General features: G+C 51.3%; 8 protein-coding genes across 8 annotated transcripts; 2 read left to right on the forward strand and 6 right to left on the reverse strand.

The window, feature by feature from the left end:
* Positions 1-523: 523 nt before the first annotated feature.
* BJY04DRAFT_184448 (uncharacterized protein) lies at positions 524-1,799 on the reverse strand. Its single transcript, XM_073710615.1, has 3 exons — positions 1,352-1,799; positions 1,185-1,286; positions 524-1,125 (listed from the first exon to the last, which is right to left on the reverse strand). Exons 2-3 carry the CDS (start codon positions 1,203-1,205, stop codon positions 871-873), a joined length of 276 nt encoding a protein of 91 aa, XP_073573621.1. The 5' UTR covers positions 1,206-1,286; positions 1,352-1,799; the 3' UTR covers positions 524-870.
* Positions 1,800-1,838: 39 nt separating this feature from the next.
* BJY04DRAFT_184449 (uncharacterized protein) lies at positions 1,839-2,964 on the reverse strand. The gene is made up of 2 exons (XM_073710616.1): positions 2,288-2,964; positions 1,839-2,218 (listed from the first exon to the last, which is right to left on the reverse strand). The coding sequence occupies exon 1, from the start codon at positions 2,817-2,819 to the stop codon at positions 2,331-2,333; it is 489 nt and encodes a 162-aa protein (XP_073573622.1). The 5' UTR covers positions 2,820-2,964; the 3' UTR covers positions 1,839-2,218; positions 2,288-2,330.
* A 1,251-nt stretch (positions 2,965-4,215) lies between these two features.
* Positions 4,216-6,439, forward strand: BJY04DRAFT_184452 (D-isomer specific 2-hydroxyacid dehydrogenase family protein). The gene is made up of 4 exons (XM_073710617.1): positions 4,216-4,883; positions 4,949-5,015; positions 5,073-5,356; positions 5,417-6,439. Exons 1-4 carry the CDS (start codon positions 4,736-4,738, stop codon positions 5,998-6,000), a joined length of 1,083 nt encoding a protein of 360 aa, XP_073573623.1. The 5' UTR covers positions 4,216-4,735; the 3' UTR covers positions 6,001-6,439.
* A 363-nt stretch (positions 6,440-6,802) lies between these two features.
* Positions 6,803-9,811, reverse strand: BJY04DRAFT_226428 (putative DNA mismatch repair protein). The gene is made up of 4 exons (XM_073718410.1): positions 9,310-9,811; positions 8,885-9,264; positions 8,087-8,839; positions 6,803-7,999 (listed from the first exon to the last, which is right to left on the reverse strand). Exons 1-4 carry the CDS (start codon positions 9,720-9,722, stop codon positions 6,996-6,998), a joined length of 2,550 nt encoding a protein of 849 aa, XP_073573624.1. The 5' UTR covers positions 9,723-9,811; the 3' UTR covers positions 6,803-6,995.
* Positions 9,812-9,914: 103 nt separating this feature from the next.
* pfa4 (putative palmitoyltransferase with autoacylation activity Pfa4) lies at positions 9,915-11,585 on the forward strand. Its single transcript, XM_073720002.1, has 5 exons — positions 9,915-10,340; positions 10,391-10,562; positions 10,609-10,908; positions 10,960-11,038; positions 11,084-11,585. Exons 1-5 carry the CDS (start codon positions 10,006-10,008, stop codon positions 11,485-11,487), a joined length of 1,290 nt encoding a protein of 429 aa, XP_073573625.1. The 5' UTR covers positions 9,915-10,005; the 3' UTR covers positions 11,488-11,585.
* BJY04DRAFT_216149 (class I SAM-dependent methyltransferase) lies at positions 11,529-12,495 on the reverse strand (the record flags this gene model as incomplete). Its single annotated transcript, XM_073715646.1, has 3 exons — positions 11,529-12,030; positions 12,109-12,392; positions 12,451-12,495. The coding sequence occupies 3 exons, from the start codon at positions 12,493-12,495 to the stop codon at positions 11,529-11,531; spliced, it is 831 nt and encodes a 276-aa protein (XP_073573626.1).
* A 558-nt stretch (positions 12,496-13,053) lies between these two features.
* On the reverse strand, positions 13,054-14,948 carry BJY04DRAFT_216150 (cytochrome P450; the record flags this gene model as incomplete). The annotated part of the gene is made up of 4 exons (XM_073715647.1): positions 13,054-13,650; positions 13,702-14,433; positions 14,481-14,515; positions 14,570-14,948. 4 exons carry the CDS (start codon positions 14,946-14,948, stop codon positions 13,054-13,056), a joined length of 1,743 nt encoding a protein of 580 aa, XP_073573627.1.
* Positions 14,949-15,058: 110 nt separating this feature from the next.
* BJY04DRAFT_216151 (cytochrome P450) lies at positions 15,059-16,828 on the reverse strand (the record flags this gene model as incomplete). The annotated part of the gene is made up of 5 exons (XM_073715648.1): positions 15,059-15,665; positions 15,718-16,440; positions 16,490-16,541; positions 16,592-16,597; positions 16,645-16,828. 5 exons carry the CDS (start codon positions 16,826-16,828, stop codon positions 15,059-15,061), a joined length of 1,572 nt encoding a protein of 523 aa, XP_073573628.1.
* Between the last annotated feature and the right edge of the window lie 683 nt (positions 16,829-17,511).

The raw sequence follows: 17,511 nt of genomic DNA on the forward strand, positions 1-17,511 counted from the left end.
TGGGCTTGCCTGCCGAGTCGCTGATAAAGCTCGTGAATCAGGATCGAGAGTCAGATTCGCGTCGTCGAGAGACGCGTGGATTGGGGATTATGCTGTAGTCTGGAGTAGATGTCCTGAATTGATAGCCTGCAGCTCCATCCACAATCAAGTATATTTAGCCGGCGCTTAAGATGGCTTTCAAGGTTTCACCTGGCCCCATCGCTTGTCCTTCGTATAAGCCCTCCAGTTCCCGCTGGAATCCCGGAGTAGCGCAGTGGCAGGCTGGCAGGGGAGGCGCTAGTCGGCTAAAAGCAGTGGCATAGCCTTCGGACATCTACAAGGATAAAGAGCGAGAAGAACGGCTATGAGATGGTGGGATACCAGAAGTGCGTGGACATTTTCCCTTGCAGAAGTGTTTTGGAATGATGTCTCTATCATCAGGACCTTAAAAGAGGGGCCATTCTTCAGTCCCGACAAAACAGCATGCATTGCATTCTGTAACACTTGCAAGACTTGTCAAAACGATGGAAGGGAAGAAGGAAGTGTTGATCTGAGATGTTGTTGCAGTTGTCCTTGCTTGGAATGATCCTCAGGACCTGAGCAGGGGCGCGGTGGCACGTGATTGTGAGTGGAAATAAAGACAAAGTCAGGTGGCTTTACGGCAAATCCCTCTCCGAGGTCCACTTCATGTCTTGACTGTCTGTCTGTCTAGAGCGCTTGACTCGCTGCCAGCTACTAAATCCCCCATCATATGGGAATGAAGCAAACAAATATCATCGCCAAGCGCTGAAGCTCTCGCTATGTACCAAGCACTGGTAATAAAATTGGCCTCTGTTGACTTGAACTCGAAGGGCCTGCATCCGAGTAAGTGACGACCACCTCCGCCCTTCTTCATGACTGGGTACTGCTTCCATCACCGTTTCCTGAACCGCTTCTGTTTACTGTTGTATTCTGACTCTGAGACTCTGACAATCGAATCAAAAGCTCGGCGGCCTCCGGTACAGAACTAGTGCCGCGAATAGCATCAATCAAATTGTGCGTGTCTTCCGGGTGATTTTTCCGGATGGTTTCAACGAGTAAGAGGAGCGCGTGCTTGTACCGATTCGCCTGGGCTGCCACTTCCTCTGGGTCCTCCATGTCCGGCTTCTATCGATCGTTACACTGGCACTCTGAGGCTGCAATCCATCATCACTAGGTGTACGTACCTGGATCCGCTGCCCAGGCATTTTCAAGCTGGCTTTTTCGAGGAATTTGTGGGGTGAATATCCCAAACGTGCGAAGACGGGTTCTCGATAAGACGATCCGGGCTGCAGCAATCCGTGTGAGATGCTCGTCGCAAAGGAAAAATCATGAAAGAATGAGTGAGCAGTACTTGTCAGTCTTCGTGGGGAGCGAGGACGATGGCTGCCATATGAATGGGTTTGAACCAAAGATCACTGGATTGCTCCAACGTGTAGCGACCCAATTCACGTCATGGCGCACTGATCGATTTCCTGGCCATGACACTTCATTGGCTTTGACTGTGGAGGATTCATTTCTACCTGGGATATGAGCGGATGAGGGCCCTGGTTTGGTCAGGGAACGTCAGTTTGCGCCCGGCCAATCCGTGGATGAGCACCTCGTGGAGCTGCGTCCCTTGGAATGCCTCCCTAGGCACGCTAGAGCCACTATCGCGCGGGACTATCGCTGCTCAGCGGCACCACGTTGGCTCTTTGCAAACCGATCAGGCGGCGTTGGTGGTCTCATTAAAATCCAGAAGAGACAGCTGTCAAGTAAGCTGTGGCTGGTCTCTTTGCTGGTCGATCCGAGCTTGCTCAGCCTTGCACTGGTCCTAAGTGCAGTCAAACGCGGAACATTCGGGCGAAGCTTTATTTCTTGCGTGTACCGTGGATACTCAAAATTCAAACTGCCACCCGCTGTACCCTTGTGTTCAAGGGTCTTCATTCGGCCGATGCAAAGCGCCCTCCAAGGTTTGCAGCAGTTGTTTCCCGACAAATGAGAGCTCAACCCTTGGCCATCTTGCATGTAAAAATCAAGTTCTGGTTTTCAATGCAGTCCACTTTGGAGCCCGACGCTTTGGCCGCCATAGACTCGCACAACCACAGAAATCGGGATACCGGCTGCGGACTCTACCAAGGAAAAATGGTAGAGGGCGGATACTGATGATAAGGTTCAAGCCTCTATCGCTGATTAAGAAACTCGATGGTACTGTAGGCTGGCCCGACCGCCGTTCTGCGAAGTTCGTTCAATCAACCCTCGCCCGGATCGCACCTGTAAGAAATGTTCTCGCTAATGTCTAATGGAACAGGCTCCTGTCAACTATGATCATTCGACTATCAAGCATTTTTATCTTATGATTCGATAGAGACACACTCAGTGAGCAGCGTACCAGAAGCCAGGCATCTCCCGTGGAGTACCAGAGGACTAATTGACTGGCTATTATAAGCAGTGAACTTTGGGTTGCCCCCTGCATCATCTTTCGGCAAGGTAACGCCAAGTATCTCGCGCCCTATCATCCTTTGCTGGTTGACTGCTTTCACGACGCCAAGGGTTTGATAAACTGGAAAAGCCCCCTCTTCTGTGGGATGGAGGCTGCGTAGCATTTCGAGCCACTTTTGGATCTCAAAGCCAAGAAGAGGACTCTTGCATCTGAGAACCGCAGGCAGCATCAGACTTGAAAAACCAATTGTATAGGTGTTCCTCGTGATGGAGTGCTCTAGGCTGATGCCCTTTACAATTCTCACTAAGATTTCAATCCATCCCTCCTCTTCGATGCAGATCGAACCAAACTGACGGCTGTCGGTACTTTGAAGCCGGCACAGCAAACCAGTGCATTGCATTATTCGCGAGACCACATAATATGCGAAGTTGAGCGCTGCGTCGTGAAATTGAAACCGTATGGGAGCAAGGGAATCGGAGGCACTATAACCACTGTGTGCGGAATCACGTTGGACCAAGAGACCTTCGAATGGCTGCTCGGACCGTGGGAGACTTATTAGCCATTTTTCAAGCTTCCTCTCTTCTTCGACGAGCTGCAGAAATACGGTATCCCTTGCGTCGCGCTCTGAAGGTCCTTGCTCATCTAATACTTTGTTTTCGCCGGCATGACCCCAGTACCCGAGCACCTCTCTGGCGTTTAAGCGATGCGACTCACACATGATACTCAACACTTCAACACGCCGCTCCCGAATCACACCAGAGTGCATAGCAAGCGATTCCGGTAGGAGCACGGGTGGTAGTTTTTGAAGAACATGTAACGCACTGAAATATGCCCGAGCCCACCAAACCACAAATCGAATTTGCATCCAAGCTGTCAGCAGGGGATTTCGGGCCACATCGCCCATCTTTTCGTGCAGCTCGGCGAAGAAGCTCCCTAATCCCTGCTCATGGCACTCGAAACCATGCAGATTCCCCATTGAGGATTCAATGTATGCAAAGAGAACCAGAACAGTGAAGACTATATCTGTGAACAGCTGAACGTCCGACCGGTCCAACGAGACAAATTGTCTGATCGCCGAGGAATAGTACAGCTGACTTCTGGTTTGATGAACGATATTCGGGCTGTGTGTCCCCAAGTATGGGCTCGATGTCCCTCGGCGGTTCGGGCTTATACGACTTAAATTGCATGAAGAAAGCGCCAAGACAGCACTTTTCAGCATCGGGTTATTCAGTGCTGAAGCAGAGAGCGACGTGAACATCGGATGCAAAGCCGGGAGGCAGAATTTCTCCCAGTACGTTGAATAGAACACATCCCTTTCTGTATGTTGGAGGGACTTGAGGAGATTCAAATTCGGTACTCGAACAGTATCGCGACTCAACTGGTTGGAGCCCTCATAGATGGAGGTAGTTGGTACATCGATTTTTACCTGCGACGATACGTCCCTTTTCGATGGCACCGTGGCTATCTTGAACTGGAGGTCCTTTCGAACTTGCTCACAGTTCCTCTTCAGTCTCACGCATGTCCCACATGAGGGCTTTTGCTCGTCACACTTAGTTTTTCGTTCACGGCAGCCTTTACATCCATCTCGTGAGCGAACGATGTTGGTTTTCTTTGGCCGAGGACGCACCGGCTTGTACATTGCACTGCATGTCGGAGAAAAGACATTATTGCGGAACGTGGGGGCGACTGGGTAGAGCCGGTGGCTGTTCACGTGACAAACCCAGATCATGTCTCGGTTTCGAAGAAGGCCTATGGAGTGAGCTCTTAGTATTTCTACCATCCTATATGGCCTGAAACCTGATGCTGGGTATTGGCTTGCAAGCGCCTACTCTCGACATGCGTCTCGCAAACAGCAAGCCACAGGTGTATGTCTCATTGAACTGTTATGCCCTGACTTGTGTTCGCATTTCTATCGCCTTGACATGGGCGGTACAGCTATGCTCAATAGTTGATATACTCCGAGACTGCGACAACCAGCTGTACTTGACGGTGGTTGCATGTACGGGCCCTTTTGCGACAGCTAAGCTAAAGCCCCCACTTATGCACCATGTGGGCTGGACTATAACCGTCTACTCCAAATCCACCACCAACAGAATAATCCTACGAACATGATGACTTCTTGCGTGACCATGGGACAATCTTGCTACAAAAACGTTATCTACCGCCATAACATATTAACAATCAGGCGGGGCTGAGTCATCCTGATTGGAGACGCTGTGTGTACGAAAGGCGACTGCCCCGCTTCGTATATAATCCCCCTCATGCCCCTCGTCTACTTGCGATTCTGCCATTCGCTCCTCTCTGACAATCGCAACAATGGGTGACGCTCAGATCTCGAAACCTATTCTTCTGCTCGCTCTCGATCGAGACTTCCCAACGACCATCGTTGAGCAGGTTCGGAACAAATTCCCGGACTTGGAGGTCAGTGTATCGACGCAGCAAGCTAGAGCTCCGATTCCGAGTGGTGAGTGTCAATCCCACTCTTCTCATTTAATCACTCTATAGGACTGCAATCTGACAGCAATGAAGATATTGCGCGCAAAGCCAGTCTCGTCGCGACTCTAGGAAATCTCCCCAAGCCTGAAGATGCCAAGGAGTAAGGCCTCCAGCGCGACTGCGGGGACCAAATACAGTTAGCTGACAGTCTGGACAGCATCAAATTTATCCACTTTTTCTCCGCCGGTCTAGACAAGGTCTCGCATGATCCTATTTTCCATAATTCCTCCGTCCCCTTGACAACAAGCTCTGGCATCCACGGGCCCCCAATCTCAGAATGGACAGTGTTGAACTGGCTCGCGGCGTCGCGCAAATTCGCCGTCACATACGAGAACCAAAAGCAGCACATCTGGGGAAAAGGCGAGGACTATGTAAAGGGAGTCCATGACAATGTCGGCAAAAAAGTAGGAATCCTGGGGTACGGCAGTATTGGACGACAGAGTATGCGACCCGCCCCCACACTGCGCCGCACGATTACAATATACTAACAAAGAGAATTAGTCGCTCGAGTCGCAACCGCCCTCGGAATGACCGTCTACGCATACACCGCATCCCCTCGCGACACACCCGCATCCCGCCGCGACCCGCACTACATCGTCCCCGGCACCGGCGACCCAGACGGAACACTCCCAATCTCGTGGCACCACGGTACATCCAAGGAGTCTCTCCACGAGTTCCTCTCACTAGGCCTCGACCACGTCGTCGTCTCACTCCCTCTAACCCCGCAAACAACACATCTGCTGGGCGCGGAGGAATTCGCCGTCCTCGCTGCTAACAAACGGCCTGGCCACCGCAACCCCTACCTGACCAACATCTCCCGTGGCAAGGTCATCGATCAAGAAGCGTTGATCGCGTCGCTTAAATCTGGGGAGTTGAGCGGTGCCGCGCTAGATGTTACAGAGCCCGAACCTCTACCCGCCGATAACCCGTTATGGGATGCGCCGAACGTACAGATCAGTCCGCATATTAGTGGAGTTGGAGAGGAATACTTCTCAAGGTCGTTTGATGTCCTAAAGGAGAATTGGGAGAGGATTAAGAGAGGAGATGCGTTGCTTAATGAGGTTAAAAGGGGCAGAGGATATTAGAAGGTATATACAGTAAATAGGTAGGTATTCGTTCGGCATTAGAGGTTGAAATCGTGTTTTTGACGCAACGGTATTTGAACACCTAGCACTAGCATTCCCGTAAGCGTCGCAGCACACAGAACCGGACATAGAGGTAGCTGGACTGCTCTGTATGTCCCAAAAAGGCGGATCCATAGTAGCTCCAGCTGATTTATATACCTTATCGGAAAGAACCCTTCCCCTTCGCGAGGTCTCCTCCACTAACAATTCACCAACCAAACACGGAATCGGAAACAAAAGGAGGAAAAGGGGAAAGTCAACATTGGAAGAATTGAACAACTGCCCTTCTCAGTCCTAAGCTTGGTCCTAATCCTCCAGTTAAAGTTACCACACCAAAAAAACTTAGCTTTTTTTGATCGAGCGTGTCTTGCGAGTGCCATACACAGGCCACTCGACTACCCATGCTAGAGCGATCGAATAGAACTGGGAGTTGGTGGTAAGGGAGGGTTTGGCTGTCTCCCTCCTGCTTATCACTATGATGCGTATGAGAGTGGGTATCAAAGGGGTGCTTATCTGAGTGGAAGGATGAAGATGGGAGGTAGAGGTGTAGAGGTGTGGGTATAGGTTCATGCTCGATTATAATTCTATGGTCTATGTTATATATTGAGTTGCGCAGGCTGGAATTTGAACCACTTGAAGCTGTTCAGCGAGAAATTAAGACGTTGGGGGAACAATCAGGTAGCAAGGTTGGCGGGCGTGTGTTTGGACTGGGAAATTCAGCCGGGCTGAGGCAAGAGCGACGCAGTACCTCCCGGGATCTGGAGTTTTGGAGATTGGCCTCGTGTGATATGTCGTCACAGCTCGACTTGGTATGAAGAAGATTCTCGGATGCTGATATATGGTTTATCGATATACTGTGGTTGATGGACAGGAATGGCGCGAAACAGCATGTGCGAACACAGATCAAGTCGTGGATCAAATAAGGTGATGTTGCAACAGATGGACAGAAATCATAGCTAGGAAGGAGCAACGTTTTGTCGAACACGACTGATTTCGGAAAAATCAAACTGTAGAGCAGGGATCTTATCGCTGTCCGTGGTTCGATATAGTGTAGTTGTTAGATACGCCAGTCGGGCAGTCCAGTGTTGAGTAGCGGAGCTCATATCATTTGAAGTAAACCCTTCAATTCCATCACCAGAACGCGTATATAGATCATTCTTGGAGATCTCCGTGTAAGTGGTATGGAGCAGTGCTAGCTCCGCGGGCAGTGTAAGACCCACCGTATGCAGGTCGAGCCCCTCAGGAACCTTCTCAAAGGGCAACTTGTTCGAGGCAATACGCTTGATTTTCGAGCCTGGCGCATCGGTCTGTTGCGTCTCGCGGAGACGCATGAGGTACGCCCTTGGATCGTGGGGGCTGAGGATGGGCTTAGACGCGCCGTTGGAGTTGGCGCGCAGTAGCATTTCAGCATCGGGGTTCGAGCTCAACGCAGCTCGAGCAGCGAGGTATCTGTTTTCGTGGGGGTTGCTGGCTGGAGTCGAAGAGCCGGAATGCTTTAGTTGCATTCGTCGTCCTTGTATAGCAGCTTTTTTGCGAGTCTCGAATTCGAGTGCTTTTTGGAGCTCGGGGTTCTCGTTGGGGTTTGCGGCGTTGTAAAGCCTGGCTGACCATTGCTCGAGAACTGGAAGACCACCGGGTTTGTAGCTGGTGTTTGTGATTTGTTGTACTGAATCTGGAGAGGATTGCGACAGCTCTGTTGCCGACGTGGGACTAGGTGTTCTATCAATGGGTTGAGGACGCGATGAGGTCAAACCCCTGATGAGGTTTGGACTCGTAACCTCAGACCCGAACCGGCTTTGTGCTAGCTGAGACAGCGAGAGTCCATTTTCGTGTCCCTGAGGTTCTTCCCTTGCCGCAGGCATCTGTGTGCCTTGAGATAGTCGTAAGAACCAAGTATCCAAAGCCCCGCTGCCGTACCGCTCCCTGTCATTCTCTCTCTGCTGCTGCCGCACATTTGAGACTGGAGTAGTCGGCGATGATTGCGACAGTTCTAGAGCAGTCGCTCTGGGGGATGTTCGGCTGAGCACTGGAGACTGAGGGGATGTACTGGAGGACAAAGAGCCCAGGCTAGCTGCTGAGCTAGACGATGGAGACCCAAAGCTGTTGGCTTGCGGTGTCCTACCGGGGGTGATAGATTCTCTCCTTGGCTCTCTGGGGCCATGCGGAAAGAAGCTCGCTCTTTGAAAGTCTGGGCTAGTTCGTTGGTGTCCCTGGGAATTTCTCACTGGGGATATACGAGACGATCCCATATTGCTTGCCCGGACGAACCCCGCCTTGCCCGTTGGTCTGCCAAGAGACGTGGTTCCCGATCGCTTGTGGTTGGGAGGACTAGGGCGAATGAACGGGTGAGCATTTGCACTCTCTGTATGCCCAAGCATCGCGGTCGGAGTCAAGACTGCGGGGATCTGGCCATTGGAGTTGCCCGACAATAGAACCTCGAACCCATTCCTTGGTGGGGTGTCCTCTTTGACAGTGATACGTCTGGTGCCCTCTCCGTCAGGCAGCTCTCCGTACGTATCACGAAAAAGAGCATCCACCAGAGCAAGAGCCGCTTTCTGATCTTCGAATAAGATGTCGTCTTTCGATGGCTCGATGTTGACATCATAGCTCCCTTCAGGACAGTTGATATGAACGCAGAGGAATGGATCGGTGATCGTAGGCGACAGACCATCCTGAGAAGCAATCAAGCGTATGTACGACTTGTAAAGCTTGACGAGAGCCTGCGCAAAACCTCGACTAGATGATACGGGTCTGCCGTCGATGCTGATATATTGACCCGAGCTGTTGAACTTGGTATAATCTGTTTCCGTCAGTTTACCCTTGAGCCTCAAGACGGAAGACTCACCGGATCCAAGCTTTGGAAGTAGCGCAGTTAGCTTGAAAGCTGAAGTATCACCGTTCGAAGAGCCTGGAGACGGCTGAGGCCACTCTTTGGCCATGCATTGTGAGGCAATTTCGGTGCCCGCAATCTTGAGTGCTGCCTCCATGAGAGTGGCGTGTTTGGCTGGAGCATACATCCAGTTACCACTCTCGTTCTTAGCTTTGAGAACCTTGAGTGACAGTCTCGTAGAAGGTCTAGCCATTGCATACGTCTGGACCATCTTCCGGATCGCAACAAGCGTCTTTTTCGAGTTTTTAATGGCAGTCTGTCGTCGGACAGGTATGTGATGGAAGATTTTTGTAATGCGGATAGTCGTCCCGACGGGATGCGAGGTACGTTGTGTGCTGAACATGAGACTCTAAACAAAATACATAGATGAGGAGGATTACCTGATGAGCTCTCCGTTTCTTCCATACTGCAGAGAAGAGCCAACAGGGTCTGAAGTCGTTCGAGTAGAGATCATCAAACTGCGGGACACTTCGGCGGCGCTGGCCAGAGCTTCACCCCTGAAGCCAAGTGATTTTCCACCTACATTCCGTAGGTCTTTGACTGTTTGAATCTTGCTTGTAAAAGCGCGTTGGCATACGAGTGCGTGGTCGGTTGTGGGGATACCGTGTCCATTGTCTTTTACTTGGAGGAAGTCGACGGTGTCCTGAGAAATCTCGACGACTATAGAAGACGCCGATGCATCGAGGGCGTTATCCAACAGCTCTTTGACAAGTGAGCACGGATCGGAAATGGTCGATGTCGAGCCGATAGCTCGGACGGTTGAGTGGGGAAGAGCCTCGATTGGCATCTTCATGTGTTAAGAATCCTCAATTGGCTGGTCATGTCTTCGATATAGACTGCAGATGGTGACGGTATATTCCGCTCAATGATAAACGATGAGATAGAAACAACCACGCAGGTCGAATGATGATGGTTGATGAAGGAAAAAAAGAATAAGTGAAGGTATTTCCACGCACACCCATGGCCATCCGCACACGTGACCTTAGTCATCGCGAAGACAACATTCAGCAAAAAAGGCCTGACTCCTTGTCAGCTGTCGGGTTTCGAGCCTGAGAGAATAGCTGGCGAGAGAAAAGATGCTTTGCTCATCGTTCTCCGTCTCACGGCTCGCAATCTCATCTGTGTGCACTCTTATCGCGTTTCTCGCGTACACATCGCAGTATTTCTTCCTCCACTTTGAGGAAGCGCCACTCACAAAGGACGAAGTATGGAAAATTAACGTTTTTGCCACTTGCATCTGGATATGCTATTACCGGGCATGTTCAGTAGATCCAGGACACATTCCCAAAGGATGGATGCCGTCAGATCGGAAGCAGCTAGAGGCTGATCAAGCCAGCGGTCGTCAACGATGGTGTCGGAGGTGCGAGGCATTCAAGCCACCACGGGCACACCACTGTAAAACGTGTCGAAGGTTAGTTTACTAAAGTTTACTCTAGTTCCAATTCTAATGTTTTGTTCTAGATGTATACCGAAGATGGACCACCACTGCCCGTGGACCTCAAATTGCGTCTCGCACTTTACCTTTCCGCATTTCATCCGTTTTCTTTTTTATGCTGTCGTCGGGATTGCGTATCTCGAAACTCTTCTCTGGGAGCGCGGCTCAATCATTTGGGCTTCCAGAAATATGCCCAGTGTAGGGGTTTGCTCCCTTACAACCAGGCCTTGGCTGACAATCAAAGTATCTTGGACCCAGTGTGGCGCAAATCGGCCACCTGTTTGCTCTGTTCGTTACAAATAGCCTGACTCTGTTTGTGCTTTCTATACTCCTTGCCCGTACTCTCTGGTCTCTGGGCGCAAATACAACCACCATCGAGTCATGGGAGATTGAACGGCATGAAACGCTCCTCCGTCGAGCTCGGCATTATGGCGGCTTTCTGCCAGGCCCTGGGGGGATCAATGTCCGGATCGCTAAGCAAGAGTTCCCATATGATATCGGAATCTGGTCTAACATCAAAGCTGGAATGGGCGGGAGCGCTAATGTTGGTCAACCCAGCGACACTTCTATTACTCTAGCTGATGATTATTGCTAGGTGTTGAGTTGGTTCTGGCCACTTGCGCGAACTCAAGACAGAAGTGCCGGATTGGACTACGAGGTTAACGGGTTCGAAGGTATGTCTTCACTGGGTGTTGTCTGTACTCTACTCACGTCTCCAGACCCTAGCGTTTCGTGGCCACCGCCGGATCCTGATCGTATCCCTTTTCCATCTAGGGATCAGCGCGATCAGTTTACCTATGAGGCAGCAGAATCGACAGGCAGCTTCGAGGTCGAAGCGTTCAGGAAACGTCAAGCAGCCGACCTCATACGCCGAAGGGGCCCTGCTGAGGTCGAACGTCGGAAACCGTTTCACTCACGCTTTGATGAGTTGGCGAGTGACTCATCTGAACAGTCTAGCGATGCCAGTGATGACACCGACATTGGGGAAGAGTCCTGGAAAAACTCCGAAGGTGAACGGCTCCGCGATTTCGGTGTCGATGAAGAAGCCGAGTTCTACGATGAAGAAGACATACCGTTAGCTCTTTTGATGCAGCAACGAGCGCAGAAGGAGCGCCAAGTATAGTGCAGACGAATACAATCCATATAGTATTGCTGAAAAGACAACTAAAGCTTCTCAGCAACACCTCTAAGCCTCACATACTGAAGCCACTGACTCCCATCCTCCTTCCTCGTCACAACATTCTGCAACACATCACAAACCTCCTTGACAGCCTCTTCCCTCTGCTCGGGAGCCAGAGCCTCTAGAAACGAAGCCCCCATGAGTCGCACCCAACCTGCCAAGCCTCCATTGACCGTGCTCGTAAGCAACGTCGGCCGATGCTCCATCTCGATCTTGATCACCTTGAAACCAATTCCCTCCAAAGCACTCGTCATCCAGGGTATCGAGGGGAAGAACCACGGGTATACCTCTCTTATCTTCTCAATCGGAACGCCATGCCGAAGAAGCGAGTACATCAGAGCGGTGTTCACCTCTCCTACATTTCCATGCCCGCCCATTTCAAATACAAACGTCCCACCTTGCTTCAGACAGGCATGGACACCCCTCAAAGTCGACAGCCGCGTTGTCTCATCCCGAAGGATCCAGTGGAGTGCAGCGTTGGAAACCCTTCTCACTTGTCAGCTACTGTGTCGCCTAGACACGCTTTCGCAACGGAGAAAAAAAAAGGAACGGATAGGAACGTACACTTTATCCCATCTCCCATCCGCGACGCCGATCTCCTGCTCCAGATGGCAGCAATCTACAACGCGAAACGCGGCTTTCTCGCTTTCGAAATCCCGGTTCGCGGCTTCAATCATTGCCGGTGAGGCGTCAATCCCAAGAACACTCTGTACGTGAGGGATGAATTGGGCTGTGAATTTGCCGTCGCCACAGCCGATGTCAAGCACCTTGTCTGTGGGCTGCGGATCGAGGTACTGAAGGAGGGTTTGCGTTAGTCTTGGGACGAAGGATGCGGAGGTTGAGTAGGCCTGGTATTACGTTAACTCCTAAAGATGAGGATAGAGGGTGCAATGATCTGATGTTTACCTCTGAGGACCAATGATCCTTCTGTTGGTCGGATTGAGAGGCCATGTTGATGGGTGCGGTGCTGGCTGTAGTCGTAGTCTTGAAGCGACCGTCGCAAAACAAATTCACCTCAAAATGAAGTTCTAGATTCGATGCTGTCAAGAATGAAGAGCTGACAATAGATTTTTACTTTCAAGTAGATTATTGTACCGATGAGCTTCCTTTATATCCCCGCATTGCGCTTAACTGCGGAGTATACCTTGGCCCGATATCGGAGGGTTGGTTATCAGGCTGTTCGCCAATGGGATACAGCATGATGGGCAGTCATCTGCATTGAATCCCGTCTCGGGTATGATGAGAAAGGACCCAGTATACGAGATGGTGCTGAAATGGAGGAAACGAGGTTCATAGATCCGCGGGAGCTTATGCTGCCTCCTCCCGCCAACTACCCAAGACCATCCTCCTAAAAATACATTTGGAAGAGCTGAAGAGACAATACTGAATAGTTCTTGCTGGCCTAATCGAGTCACAGTGTTATTATCATTATTACTACAGGCCAGAAATACCCCCGCCTCAAAAGACCCATACAAAACCACCCAACATCCCACCCACCAAAAATCAAACCTACCCCCCAACCCGCTCCCAAACAAACCGCGTACTATTCGCATCCCGCATCTGCATCACAAGCAACTGATAGCTATCCTGCGTCTTCGCCAACAACCTTCTCTGCGCCCTCTCAAAGTCCTCCCCAGGTTCCAGCACGGGCCTAAGTCGATACTCGCGAAACAGCGCCGCAAGAACAGCTACAAGCTCCGCCTGCGCGAACGATTTCCCTGCACAGGCTTGCACGCCGGCGGACCAGGGGAGGTAGGATCCTGCGCGGGGTTCGATGAGTTCTTCTTCTTCTTCTTCCCCTCTGTGGGGGAGGTGGGATGTTTGGGATTGAGGTTGTTGGTTTGTGGATTTGGATTTGGGTTTGGACCTGGCATTAGGGTTGGGGTTGGGGTTGGTTTTGATCCAGCGGTGCGGGTTCCAGGTGTTTGGCTCATCGGGCCAGTATTTTGGGTGCATTTGCGCGGCGAGGAGGCTTGGGAGGATGACCGCGTTGGCGGGGAGGGTGAGGGTTCGTTGGGATTCGGGGAGGTGCAGGGTTGTTCCTGTTGGGGAGGCGACGGATTTCGGAAGGGCGAGGATGGGCGGGTACAGGCGGACGGTTTCGAGCTGTTGTCTGTTAGTTGGGGGTGATTTGCTGGTGGTTGTGAAGGTGCTTACGACTACTGCTAGGCAGCGCTTTAGTCGCGGGTATGATTCCTTGTAGTCCCAGGTGTCGCGGTTAGGGTCTGGGAAGACAGTGCGGATTTCCTCGGCGATCCATTGCTGGATGTTGGGGTATGCGGCGAGTAGGAAGAGGAGGTAGGTGAGTGTTCCGGCTGTTGTGTCGTGGCCGGCGAAATTCACTACGTAGATATTGCCGAGTATCTCCTCTAGGGTAAGGACGGTCTTTGTGCTCTTTGATTCGACTGCGGACTCGCGCACAAAGGACGACATGAGCGTGCCGGTGCCGGGTTTGCCTTGATCGAGCAGTGTCTTCTCGGTGTTGAACATGTCGAGCATATGCTGTTTGAAGTCCTCGACTGCCTGGCCGGCACGTCGGCACCAGCTCGGAAGAAAAGGGAGCTTGAGGATAGCAGGGGGAATCAACATGATCACAAAAGTGTTGAGCATGACGGTCTTGAGCGATTCAGAATAGGACCGGGGGTCTTGGGAATGAGCAGCACGACTGGTCTGGAAGGGCGTTGAGCGTTTGAACCCGGTTGCAGCGAGGACATTCAGTGCTAGCGTGCGTGTATCTTCCCCTAGCTCTCCAGCAGGACCGGTTGTCGCCCGAGTAGCAAGCATGCCTTGTGCCTGGTTGAGGGCTTCACGCCAGACAAAGCTATTGAGGCTCTCATTGAAAGGCGCGGCGACGATTTTGCGATGCCGCTGCCAGTCAGCACCTTCTGTCTGTATCTTGTTAGAGGCATATCAATTGGCAGGAAGTGCAGACTAACCGTCGAAATGTTAGGACCGAAGACATTGAGCAATTCTGGCTACGTTAGTTCGGCCTGAACAACAGATGAGGCAGCTGTCGGCGTCATACTATAGAGCTCGATCGGGCGAACAAAGTCTGACCGACGGGCAATAATATCGGTGATTGCTTCGGCGTCGCAGATGTAGACAAAGACTTCTGCGGGGGTAGCGATCGCCCAGGCATCACCTAAGCGGATATGCGACTGGGCCTTGTCGGCAAACTGCCACGTCCGACGTGCATAGTGATTGATGCGACCGAACTGGAACGGAAGGAGGGCAAGAAAGAAGAAAATAACCGGCTCAAGCAGGATCCAGAGCGGATTGACAGGGCTCGCGGGGACAACGTGGTAGGGGATCCCCATTTTCTGCACTCGGCGGACATTGCCGGCCAGGCAGAGAACGCTGTACAGGGTCCACCCCAGAAGGGCTGTTGCAAGTAAGAGAAGCATGTTGGTACTGTACGGGAGAGAGGATGAGAGGCGGGGGATGGGATGAGGAGAGGATGAAAGGAGGGGAGGAGAAAAGGAGGCAGATGGACAACAGCGTAAGCAAGGGTGTATCAAAGAGATTCAGACACGTCAGACCAGTTGAGTGTAACCTGCAGATCGTCTCCCAGCACTGGCCGTGAGACTCCCAGGGTAATCAAGCTCTCATCACGCCGAGGAAACGGCTCTGGAAAGGCCATCTTCAGATCATAGCGGTTGACTAGCACAGCTACCAATCCAAAGATCTCCAAGGCCACAAAATGCCGGCCAGGACAGTAATGGCGGCCGCCCCCAAAGGATAGAAGAGTTTTGTTGGCCAAGTCGGGGTCTTTTAGGAATCGGTCGGGATTGAAACTGGCCGTATTAGATCCATAGATTTCCGGATTATCATGCAGCTGACAGGTCGGGATTACTGCAATGCTATCCTTCCGCAGCCGTTTGCCTGCGAGGGTGGTGTCTCGGACGACCTGCCGGACAATCACATCGCGTTTGATCAGTCGCAGTGTCTCGTGGTATATCGACAGCAACCTTGGGCACTGCTTCGCCAGGTAGTTCCAGTCTATCTTGCCATCTGCTCCGACAGCCGGGGCTGTTTCTTCGCGCACTGATTCGCGCAGCTCGGGGTCGGACAGAATATAGGCCAAGACCCAGAAGGCAGCCTTGTATGCATTGGCAACGCCACTATCACAGCGGTGAGCCTTATTTTACTTCTCTCGTCTCGGGGTTCACTTACGCCCACCAGACCATGGTCAGCATTGCCGCCTGATCATCCTCATGAATCTCGAGCTCCGTGTATGTCTCAGTCAACATGCGGATCACTCTCATCTCGCCCTTTCGCGACTCCTGCGGCAAATGCAAGTACTTTTTGAAATCCGTGTTGTACTGGCGGAGCATCCTCTTGGCCTCTGTTGTATCGGCAAATGGAGTTTGGTGGAAGAGCTTCCACAGTTCATCCGTAAAGGTGCGTATCTCAGTCGCCATTTCGGCATCAATGGCAAAGAGCGATGAGTCAAACATAACCATCTGGTTTGCATTGACGATAAAGTCAGTGCAGATATCATAGAGCGAAATTGGCTCCCTTTGATCGTTCACCAGTGGGGGATAGGCCCCCACCAGCCGGTCCCAAGACAGCAGGTGATCCAACGCGTTCTGATATCTCCCAAGTAGAGCATCGAATGTCGGTCCTGGAACCAAATCCTGCTTGAACAAATCTTGCGTCAAGTGAATCATAGACTTTCCCTTTGGATTCACCTGTGTCGGTGTGTTGAGCTTCCATAGTGTATCCAGCCGCTGAGGTGCACAGCCAAAGGCTATCAGTGCGCGGTCGAGGAAGCCGTCTGTAGTCAGGGCATCTGATTCCGCAAAGAACGGACGAGTGTCTCTGGGCGAGCTAATAACATAGTATCTGGTTCCGGCGATCGTGAGACTGAATGGCTCAAGTTCTCCGAAATATTTGCTATTAAGATTAATTACCGATTTTTTTTTATTAGAGCTCATGTACCTACAGAGCCCTTCTTATAAGCTTGTGTGAGTCTGTGAAGAACGCCCCTGCATGACCTGGAACTTGTCAGTATATTTTCAATTGCATGGTGTTGCTCGCTAGGTACCGTAATCTAAGGATAGTTAGCTACATGTATATAGTAGAGCAAATGAGACTGACAAGGAATCCAATAAGGCAGCTCAAGCGGTTCGTTTGGCCGAAGCAGCGGCCGGATTGTAAATGTCCAGAACCTCCATGCCATCCAGGTAGACAAAAGTCCTATTCCAAATCGTGCGAAGATGCTGCACGAGGCCCAGGTGGCCTGGACCTCAAAGACAAGGGTGCTGAACAGTTGTTGAAGCATGTTTAGCGGTTGGAATGTTGTTCATGTTAGAGCTTTACACCATGGAGCACTCTGTACTAAAGGCCCGTCATCTGCTCCTTCTCTTATATATCTCGATCCTCTATTGCGCCTTTGAATGTTGATATCCAACCTCAGGGTTACTATTTTTACATTTGTTCAGCTTATGTTATCTACTAAGCCAGCTGAAACCCCGAAAGTGCTTACTGGGTGTTCTCTGAAGCGGAACAAGGTTTAATCTGGGACGGTCTGATATCAGACTCACTTTTGCCAGTAAGCACGGCCCCAAGAACCTCCAATGGAAGACCACAAATCTTTCACTACGTGGCGAAGGGATCGAGATCCTTGACACTCGGGATTGCTAATTATATTCTGCCGACAGCCTCGTCGGATCGGACAAACAGCTGATTGATGCCGACATCCGATATCTAGATACTCAAGCCCGACCCCAAGGAATCACCACAAGGCTTAGCACGTAAAGGCTTACTATATACGTTCAATAATGGCTGGCTACAGGGATCATACCCGACTCGGCCTACCAGTGCGTTCTACCTGATCGTGGATGATAAGAACGATATTGGCTGGTGCTATTGGTTAGCATCCGCGTCAGATGGCCGAACATTGGTATTATCCAGAGTATGAAGTGTGTGACACTACCTCTATACTGCCATTCTTGATCATCAATT

This window comes from Aspergillus karnatakaensis (genome assembly GCF_047715665.1).
Source record: "Aspergillus karnatakaensis strain CBS 102800 unplaced genomic scaffold BJY04scaffold_13, whole genome shotgun sequence".
Classification (NCBI taxonomy): domain Eukaryota; kingdom Fungi; phylum Ascomycota; class Eurotiomycetes; order Eurotiales; family Aspergillaceae; genus Aspergillus; species Aspergillus karnatakaensis.